This window comes from Amblyomma mixtum, chromosome 5, assembly GCF_055824585.1.
Source record: "Amblyomma mixtum isolate Tamu chromosome 5, ASM5582458v1, whole genome shotgun sequence".
In the NCBI taxonomy this organism is placed as follows: Eukaryota; Metazoa; Arthropoda; class Arachnida; order Ixodida; family Ixodidae; genus Amblyomma; species Amblyomma mixtum.
The window spans coordinates 79,032,388-79,042,984 of NC_143016.1; the positions used below are offsets into that span (position 1 = coordinate 79,032,388).

General features: G+C 47.9%; 1 protein-coding gene across 1 annotated transcript; it reads right to left on the bottom strand.

Annotated features, from left to right (window-relative positions):
• Positions 1–4,822: 4,822 nt before the first annotated feature.
• On the bottom strand, positions 4,823–7,361 carry LOC149342754 (calmodulin-alpha-like). Its single transcript, XM_089542216.1, has 2 exons — positions 6,620–7,361; positions 4,823–5,681 (listed from the first exon to the last, which is right to left on the bottom strand). The coding sequence occupies exons 1-2, from the start codon at positions 7,250–7,252 to the stop codon at positions 5,484–5,486; spliced, it is 831 nt and encodes a 276-aa protein (XP_089398342.1). The 5' UTR covers positions 7,253–7,361; the 3' UTR covers positions 4,823–5,483.
• Between the last annotated feature and the right edge of the window lie 3,236 nt (positions 7,362–10,597).

Below are 10,597 nucleotides of genomic sequence, written 5' to 3' on the forward strand. Positions count from 1 at the left end.
TGTTTGCCTGCGGTGTTTTTTTTTTCTCGTGTACGCGTACACATGAATATATTTTCTGTGTGAGCAAAATAAGAAAGAAAAGGGAACCCACTCTGAAACACCGACGGAGTCCAAACAAGTGCACAAGCACTCCCTGTACATCGGCACGCAGAATTCTTCACTCTCCACGTAACAGCTGACGCACACAGCTCTCGGCTTGGGTTTTGTTGACGGCGCAATAGCGCTTGCACAAACATGGATATCAAATTCTTGGGTCGTTTCGCGTTTCTGAGCAATGAGGATGAAATTCATGCAGCGAAGTTGGACTTCAGCCAAGGTAGGAGAGCTGCGCTTGCAGCCGTCAACTGAGCCACGTATCCTGTTCTCTGGATGAACAAGCGGGCAGGTCCGCCCCTATCTGAGTCGCGCAAACTGCACGGTGCGTTGAGCTCTAGATCTCTCAGAACGCCGTGAAGAATAGCTGCGACGTGAGTACGCTTGAACCAACCAGCGGTGCGGGCCGGATACCCCGAATTTCATGAGAGACCACAACGCCGGGATGTTTGCCCTGATGAGGCTTCCAATGCTACCGCAATAAAATTTATTATGTGCCACTAAGCCAAACTTGCCACATTTAAAACTCCAATCAAACTTAGTAAGAGTGCTGATGCCCCGCAGTTTATGTCAGAACGTGTTATTTAAACAGATGTCTTAGAGCAGGGGTTCTCAAACTTTTTTGCTTGGAGGAACCCCAAAAGCCTTCAATAAGTTCCAGGGACCCCCCCCCCCCCCCCCCGCCCCCCCGGCTTTCACTTACCAGCAATGTTGTCGAGTGCATTTTTGCAAAGAGAGAGTTGCGAAAGTTAAATGTTTATTGCACAGATTAATACAAATACTAATGTGATGGGTGGTACTGCTTCCCTTTAAAGAGCAAGTCAAAGCGTGGCTCAGTAGCACTTAGAGTCAGTCTCATATCAGCTGCCGGGTCAGGGCCGGTGAGGGTTCTCGCGGAACACAAGAAGACAGCCCGCGGAACCCCTGTGTTCCGCGGAACCCAGTTTGAGAACCCCTGTCTTAGAGAAAGGGCCATCCCTGTTTTCACTGTCGAGGTACAACCGGCAGTTCCTGAACACAGGTGGGCTCGAGCCACGTACCTCGCGCAGGTCCTCCACTGTGCATAGTACAGTGGCGAGTAAAAAAAAAAAAAAGATTAGCATAAGTTGCTGATACCCGGAGCAGCGCAATGGCAACGCTAGCCTCTGCGGTTCTAGAGCGTACCGGCATCGAGAGCTCCAAGCCGTTCCCATTCTTTAGATTTAGGAGAGTTCAGTAGACAGTCATCTCCTGAGAAAAACTGTTTTTATATTTTTCTTTTCGCTGAAGAGCTTGTTTACGCTAAGACAGTAATAAAACACTGAAAACTAGGGACCTTCTTGATCAGATTTTTAAGGAAAAAATACGACAGCATTTGGAATTTGGCCCATCCCCAAATCCTGCAATGGGACTCCCAAATTTTGAAAGTAGGCCCACCCCATGAATGAATTAATGCGAATTAGTGGGTGGATTAAGGTGAATTAGTGAGGATTAGTGGGTAGATTCAGTTGGAAGAGCGGGTCTGGTTTGTATAATTCCATATGATAATCCAATAGTAGGTACTCCAACATTCTAGTTCTCTAGTTTTCGAATTTGGCGCTGTTGATGCCACACAACTCTCTCGACCTATCGGGATGTTTCGTTACGGAGAAATCTGGTGGGTTTTGCAAGACGGCAACCAAAATGCTATCGCGTTAAAAAAAAAAAAGAATACATTGCTACCCATGAAGACAGCGTTAAAATTAAAGGCTGTGAGTGAGTGAAGAACGGCTGGCCAACGTTTGAGCTAGCGCAGTATATAGCACTCCGAAGTGCACCTGGCAGCGCTGCGCGGTGCCATTCCGCCTGCCTGGTCGTCTTTCACTTGTATTAATCTTTTTCACTGACCCCTTTACGCACCTGCTTTTCTCTCTCTTAGACTTCCTTTGTCACCTACATCCTTTCCCTCACGACGCAGTTCAAGTGCTCTGCCAGTGGATGACAGTTACCGTGCCTTTGCTTTCTTCGCAACCTCGTCCTCTTCGTCGCAGCGGGCAGTTACGCATGTACGTTGGAAAGAATGAAGCCTCAAGCAAAGACTAAGGCAACAGCTTGGAGGCATGTACAGTCTTTGTCAAAAGTAACCAGGCTGCATGCTTTGCTTCTAGCTCGTACAGTGGAGCCCTTACAGCTTCCCCGGAGCTGAAATGGTCGTTAAAGGTAAGGACAGGGGGTCTTCTTACCTTCCAACAAGTTTTGGCCTTTAGGAAAGTCACAAGGGCTCCACTATACAAGTTAGAAGCAAACCATGCAGCCTGGTTGTTTTTGACAAAGACGGTACATTGCACTGCGTCCAGTTTACGATCGAGTAGCTGCGTTGAAAATTGTTGGCACAATGGGAAGTGAACCTTTCGCAGCTTGTCGTCAAATTCAAAAAGCTGCTCACGCAAGCCGCGGAATTTTGCGAAGGCCTATAACATCCGTCGCTTCCGTACAACTAACTGTACGAGAGGGGAGATTGTTATGGGCCTTCAAAAAATTCCTCGTCATTTACAGTGGTTAAATACATTCCCATATATCTTCCGCTGTATCCTTTCGAAGCTTGTCGTCCCATTCAAAAAGCTGCTCAGACAAGCCGCGGAATTTTGCGAAGGCCTATAACATCCTTCGCTTCCGTACAACTGTATAGAAGGGGAGAATGCCATGGGCCTTCACAAAATTTCTAGTCATTTACACTGGCTAAATACATTCCTATAAATCTGACCACTACTAATGGGCATTCGCTAAAACGCACCCTCTTTTCTCATAGGGCTGATTCGCAACAACATTTTGCTGTTTAACATAAGCAGTATTCCCCTCCCTCCTCCACCCAAATGAACTAATTAGTGTCGAGTGGCCACCGTACAATCCTTCCGCTTCCACTGGTGCCACATGTGTGTGCACCGGAAACCTTGGCTTCAAACGTGCGCACTCGGTAGTCCTTCCTTTTGTTTGCCAGTGCGTAAAGCTGTTCCCCGCTGCATTCCGTCGTTGGAAGGTCGCATCTGTTGTTGCTACGAAGACACAGAGTTACAGGGATGAAATAGAGGGTGGATAACACTTGGTGCTTGGCCACGGGAAACAGGTCGGAGAGCGACGTCAGCAATCACCTTTGGGTTTTACACAACATCGCCTACCTTAGCCTCAGAGACAGCACGTGACCCCCTGCCACAGAGGCGGCAATGCGCAACGTGCGGTACATGTGCCTCAGGGTTGCGCAGGGGCAGAGAAGTCCACTGGCAATTCGCATCTTTGCGACCTGGATGCGCCGCGACAACCTCTGTCGTCTAGACAGCCCTCCCATACCCTTCCTCGCGCCGTTCACGGCGATGAAATCGATGCATGTCCTGAGTAGGCCGCCGCCGCCCGCCACTGGAACACAGAAAACCATGCGGTACTTTGCGCGAGCCCTCCTGGCAGTGACCGTTGGCCTTCGCGAATGGAATGCATGTCGTTTTCTCTCTGGCTGGTGCGCTTTTTGCCTGGCGCTGTGCCTAACAAAGGGTGAAGAATGGAGGAGAATCTGGTGGGACACGGTGTTGGAGGACGCGCTGAAGCCATCAACACGCAATGTCCTCCTAGGATTTTTTTGAAGTGCTCTTAATAACGCATTCATGCTCCTAAAGATTTTGATCATGAAAAGACTGCGAATTAAACTTCTTCAGCATCCCTCATCAGCTATGGGTTTCCCTTAGCAGTGATTAGGCTTTTGGACCACTAAAAGGTCCTCCTGAGTGGTCGAAGATTTGGAAGCGGCCTGTAGTCAAGAGACTTATTTCTGGCTCAGAAGACAATCAAAATAATTTATTGCTGGTGTAATGAAAATCCCTGTGCATCGGTACGAGAACTGAGTTGAAAAGAGAGGCGCGTCTTTAGAAAGTAGCACTGGAATTTTTGCTTTTGAAGTACTTACTTTTTTGGCCATCTTCGAAAGCTCTTGGCCAGGGCAGTGTGGGATCTTGTTACCAGTATTTAGCCCTTTAGTGTGATTTTTTATATATTGTTATTTTTATGTTATTTTTAGAACCGAAAGTCACTGCAGTGCCCAGTTATTTGCGCAGCCTTCCAGCATAGGATATCTGATGCACTGTAAGGAACGACGCTTATATCCAATGAAGGGAAACGCTAGTGCTTTGTATAGGGTCGCCAAAGCAAACTGATAAGTAGCTGCATGAAGAAAATCGCTAAACATAGGAAGAAAAGCAGACTATTGCATCTGCTCTCCGTTTCGTATAACGTACCAGATCAACGAATGGCTGTTAATGAGTCATTAAAATCCCCACTGTTATGCCTGTATGTTGCAGAATGTTCTGCATGAAACACATTAACAACTTTTTGCAGTGCTTCGGAGTTCTTACTTACTTATGAAGCGCATAAATGCAGCACAATACAGACGATTCCTAACAGCGTGAAGTACTGACGGGATATATCCTTGTATGCCATTTCACCCATGTTGGCTTGACTGGTTTCCCATGCCCTTCGTTAGTGAACTTGAGCAAGCTGAACAAAGCAGTCATTTTCTATCGCAACAAGTGCGAGTAAAGGTCGCCGATCAGGGTTTCTGCAATGGATCATTGACGGTGGTGCTGAAGCCCGGAAAACACCAGAGACCACATTGAAAGCGTTTTTCTAGTAAAGAAAATGGTTCTGACCGCGCATAAAGATAAGAGGACATTGCATGTAAAGGCTATGAACTCAAAGTTATTAAGGCTAAAGAACGGTGTACTTTTTTGTCTCTTCAAAGAGCTTTTATTATGAAGCAAACAAGAAACAAAGTGGAGGGGGGCTTGTGGGTTAGGGTGATAATTACGACGTACTCAAACTCAAACCTGTGCTTGAACTGGCTTCAGGCGTGCTTGATCTCTCCTTTGTATATGTGTGTCACCACCACCTTACTGATGACGACCCTGACGTCCTCCCTGGTGTCTTAGCAATACCAATTAAGCTTTGCCGCGACGACAGTCCTCAAGTAGACTCCAAGGTGTCTGCATTCGAAGATGGAAAAACAAAAAGCCCTCAAACCGTTGCGACTGGTTCTTCGAAGAGCTAGGCACACATCTACTCCGTCTTCTTGTACATTCTCTGCTTCCAACCGTGACCGGATTCACTGGTTTATTTTCCGGATCATATGTCGCCCGCAGCATGCTGCCTTTCCAGGCAACATCTGTTCTCTGCTGTTCTCTGCTGCGAGGCTTCTGGTTTGGCTGTGGACAATCTGTTTCGTAATTTGTGCCTGTTTTTAGGCCATTTACGCAAGAACTGCCGTGAACAGTTAGGCATCGGGAGTTTCCCTTGTTAGGCAGCATCTGTCAGGCACTTCTGATTGTCAATCACACCGAAGCCATCGCCAGCAAAGGAAACCATGGTTAATACTGCTTGTTCTTTCAGCTCCTTCATTCCTGTTCTTCAGCGGCGCGTTCAGGCGACAAGATAGCAGCAAACTCCTCGTAGCTGATGAGCCCGTCACCATTCACGTCTGCCGCGAGCATCATGGCGTCTAACTCTTTATCCGTGACAGATTCGTTGACAGAGGACATAACGTGACGAAGATCCTCTGCGGTTATGTGCCCTTGCCTGTCCCGGTCGAAAGCCTAGAAGAAAAATAAAACACAGTATGGTTAGTGGTACCACCTCATGGAATCGAAGCGCAATGAAAGGGCAGCGACTACACAAGAAAAGTTTGGTGTTCAAGTAAAATAAAACGGCAGCGGCCAGCCTTGCAATGGGCTGCTGGTTAAAAGTTTAGTCGTTCTGTTTACGGCTCTATGCGTTCATGCTTAAATTACGGGAAGGAAAGGCGACATTTCGGCATAAGGCCCGTTTACTCATTCGACCAAATATGAAACAGCTATTCCTCAACCCTGGTGGTAACTAGCTTTTTATAATTCAGTAAGATTTATCACTACTACTGTTGCTCCTGCTACTACTACTACTACTATAACTACAACTACTACTACTGAGTTACTACTACCTCTAATACTGCTGCTCCTCCTACTACTACTGCTACTGATACTACTATTATTACTGCTGCTGTTACTACTACTGCTTCTGTTACTACTATTGCCACTTTTAGTGCTACTACTACTACTGCTACAACTACTATTACTACTAGAACTACTACCACCACCACTACTCCTACTCCTCCTCCTACTACCACTGCATTTATGGTTTATGGGGGTTTTACGTCCCAAAGCGACTCAGGCTATGAGGAATGCCGTGGTGAAGGACTCCGGAAATTTCGACCATCTGGGGTTCTGTAACGTGCACTTGTAACGCACAGTATACGGGCCTCTAGAATTTCGCCTCCATCGAAATTCGGCCACCGCGGCCGGGATCGAACCCGCGTCTTTCGGGTCAACAGCCGAGCGCCATAACCACTGAACCACCGCGGCGGCTACCACTGCTTTTAATTTGTTTGCAGTCAATAGCAAACAGAAAAGCATATATAATCAATCCTGTTCAGGCTGTTCAGGATCATTCTCTGAAAGAAGGCCACTGTGCTTGCTAGATACAACCGAAAAGTACTCACCCTGAAAAGCACCTCAATTTCCCCCAGGCTACTTTTCCTCCGAGTTTCGGCTTGGTGCATCAGCATTGCCAGAAACTCCGCAAAGTCGACGTTCCCTTTACCGGCGGTGCCCGCTTCGGTGACCATGTCCTCAACCTCCGTGTCGGTCACTTCGTACCCCAGGGTGCACATCACTGCTCCGAGTTCCTGAGCGGTGATGACGCCGTCGCAGTTCTGGTCGAAGAGCTCGAACGCCCGGCGAAGCTTGGCCGCCTCGTCTTCATCGAGGGACTCGGCCACATCGATGGGCAAGTCCAGGGACACCGACGAGTCACTGCAGACCGATGAAGAACAATCGGAGTCGGCGGCCTTGCAGCTGGGGCGTCGCGCCTCGTACCTATCTGGGCGCGATGGTGCGGAGCGTGATCCAGAAGCGCCAGCGTCCAGCGCGTAGCATCGGTGCCACCCATGTTGAAAGAGCATGTTGAAGACACCTCGGCGCTCGGTCGATTTCACGATCGCTGAACACCTCCGTGCCCATTCGTCTTTACCGTCTGGCAAGTATGGCTTAAACGAGCCCACTGGGAAACTGTCGCTTGTAGGAGAACCGCTCATGGAGTCTCCCCTACGGCGTTCAATCCGCCACGTGCGCATCGTTCTCGCTGGGGCAGAGAAGGGGACAGCTTACTCGAACATCCAACATATGGCGACTGGGGGTGCGAGCGCGTTGACGCTGTCTCTATATACAGACCTGCGCAGCTTCCGGCCGTGTTTTGACGGTTGCGGTCTGGTTTCGACGGCAAGGTAGGTGCACGCTCACTGCAGCTACATGATGCGCAAGCGATGGCGCACGCAAAGCTGTTGTGGCGGTTCGGTGCAGCAGCACCGACGGGATGCTGCTAATGCACGCTTATCACGAAGGTCACAGTGGTGCAACTGCGCTCTACTGCGCGCGCATGGGAGGCCGTACCCGCTGCTGAATCTTTGTTGCGCCGTACGGTTTCACTAGCGGGAATTGCAGTTGGGGCACACGCCTTGACGCTCTTTGACCGTTTTGCCCTAGCTCCTTTAAAATGAAATCATCATTATGTCCATTATCATCAAGCGAAGGTCAAGAGGACGCAGTTAAATGCTATTCCACAAATCGCGCTCATTGGATTTAACTGCGGGCCCCGGTAACCTTTAGGCTTCGAAGGAAAGTGATAGTCGCGCAGATAATAACTATGTTAATTCTTGGAAGAGAGAGGTTGGTCAGATGGTTCTTGATAATCACAAAGTGAACAAGAGAGGAGAAACCTTACAGTGCTTTCCAACACTTCGACAAGAGGACTTGTTTTCGTCTGGGCAAAGCGTTCATCATTGGCGGGGTTTAAATATGGTCACCGCCTATGATGAACGCGTTGCCCAGACGAAGACAAGTCCTCTTGTCGATACGTTGGCAAGAATCCTGAGGTTTTCCCTCCCTTGTTCTCTTTGTGATTATGTTAAGTATTGTTATATTTGCTCATCGCCATATTTGGCGATGGTTCTTCTTCGCGTAATCAAACGATCGCAGGCCATTGGGCGCTGTGCCTCTTAGGCGCACCGTATAAACCTAACAGCTACGTGTACTCGGCTTTTATTTCACTTGTTCGAAGGTAGCTGGCGGAAGCCTCTGCAGCGGAAGGTCCGGATAGGAAGGTCCGACCGAGACTGATAATAAAAAAACATGCTTTAGATAGGTTAATTAAAACGAAAAAGATGCGTTTGAATATCAACCGTGCATCAAGGAGCAGTAACTGATTCCCTGTACACGTAACCTACAGTATAAAAAAAGCAGCGCAGTAATATACAATTAAACGAAACAGCCACCTTCCGCTTTTAGGTAGGTCGTCGCTACCTCAAACTTAAACACAATTCGAAATCAAAGGATTTCTCATGACGAGCAAGGAGACAAAAATGTGAGTTAGATCCCTGGGTGCGCAGTTCCCCGACTGCTAAATGTAAAGACAATCAAACCTGAGGTTTCAACTGCATACTTGCGGGACAGATGTAATAGTTTCTCTTAATGTCACCCACATCGTCCTGCACCGCACCGTCACCGTACAGCCATACTGTTGTTGCACTCTCTGTGCTTCAGGACTGTGCAATGTGGATAAATATTACTAGCATACCAATATTACGTTGTCCGTTCAGCTTTCTAAGCATTAACCTAGTTCATCCGGGCAGCTTGTCCACCTTGGCAGACGAAACTTCAAGAAATGATACACTGTGTACTCACTAAATGAACATACCGCTGATGCAGATAATTCCACTATAATTCACTTGTTTAAATTCTGAAAGTGGATAAACTTAAGATCGAGATTGAATAATTCGATATAATCGATCAATGTAACCGAAAGCTCGAATTAGTCAAAGGCTTTTAGAACAAAGGCATCGTCTTATTAGTGACTGCAGGTTAGGCGAAATGCTCAGTTAGAAAGTTGTTGAGTGCCTAGAAACATCCTGGGCAGAAATGCACAATAGTAAAGAGTTATCCACCCCGCTTGTTTAAAAGCGCCTCAAAAAAATATAGAAGAATGCGAGAATAGATCTAAAGCTGCAAAATTTTGTCTAGGAATATCTCCTCTATTTCACCACTGCTGTGCTTGCCAAGCGGGTAAAAAATGTATGTTCAGCATTCAACACAAGGTCGCGCCAGACTGCCTCATAACGTTTGGCGCTGCGAATGCACACTGATGCCACAAATAGCACTGGAAACCATAACCAGTTACTCTGTGCGACTGCATACTTGCTGTCAGCATCTGTTGCCAGGGCAAGGAAATATTCTGCGGCGCTGCAGCAACATTCTTTCCTGTTTGTTCTTTACGCACATATAACATCATGGGTTGGAAACGTTTTAGCTATCACAGATGCGACTCTTTCGGAAGCGGTGAAAAAGTTAGAACGGCGGCTATGCTCAGCTAAGGGCGAAAGAACCAGCATATTTTACGAAGATAATTGTGTCGGAGTGGCTTTAGGAGCCGTGGCGGCGTTGCTCATGAGCGTAACATGGAACTTGACCACCGCCAATGCAACGACATCGCAACATCACGTGAAGAATCGAAGGCCGACTGCATGCATATGCGCTATGAAGTTCACTCCTGTTTTCCGCTCTGGGTGTGACTTGACATAAATGTTTTTTGAGTGCTCCGTGCAGTTTCAGGCTTTCATGGCAGACTTCTTTGACGCTGTCCTGTCGCGTAGAGATCACAGGAATGAACATGTACAGTGTTTTTAAAACATGACCAGCTCAAAGATATACCAAACCGCGGCCTCCGAAACTGTTCGCGCCAGTGGCGATGGGGGCGGTATAATTTCGGCAAAGACTATTTTAAGCCCTCTAATCTGGAAACTCCGCCTTACTGCAGTATGTCCTGTGGCCAGTTTCTGGGTGTCAACAGATGGCTGCCTGATAGTTCCTGGCAGCGGGTAACAGATTTTCTCTCTCCACCTTAACCATGCGTTGACGGGGCTGAGCAATTGATGTGAGCGAATCAAGTGAATGCCATTTGAGTGCCTTGTGCCGTTCTTTGTCTAGAACCGTTGTTTGGCCGCTTTGGCTTAGAACGCGGAGAGCGTTCTTGCCAATACTGCCTTTCAGGAAATTCTGACAAGCCGCCTGTGGGTCCGAGATGATTATTAGGGATTCGCCTCTTCTGTTGCCTTCAGGTACTGCGAAAGCCATATCAGTCTCCTCTGCTTCAGTAGAGGTACAATTCCTTCAGGTGGCGCTTGCTAACTTCTAGTCGATTGCCACGGCTAATTGCCTTGGGTAGCTGTCTGCGTCTACAAAGACGGATTGTTTTTTGCCAGCGATGTGCTGTTCTATCGCCTGAGCCCTTGCATTCCTTCTGCCTCGGTGCAGTCGTGGGTGCATGTGCTTAGGGGTGGGTAGGACTGTGTACGTCGGTCTGATGTCGTCCGGTACGTCCTCCGTCTCTTGAATCTTCTTGTGGTTGTCAGGGTAGCCTAGTCGTC

Coding starts and splice junctions, on each gene's coding strand:
- LOC149342754 (XM_089542216.1), bottom strand. CDS start 7,252: ATGCGCACGTGGCGGATTGAACGCCGTAGGGGAGACTCCATGAGCGGT. Junction 5,682..6,619: donor AAATTGAGGTGCTTTTCAGG/GTGAGTACTTTT, acceptor TTTTTCTTCTAG/GCTTTCGACCGGGACAGGCA.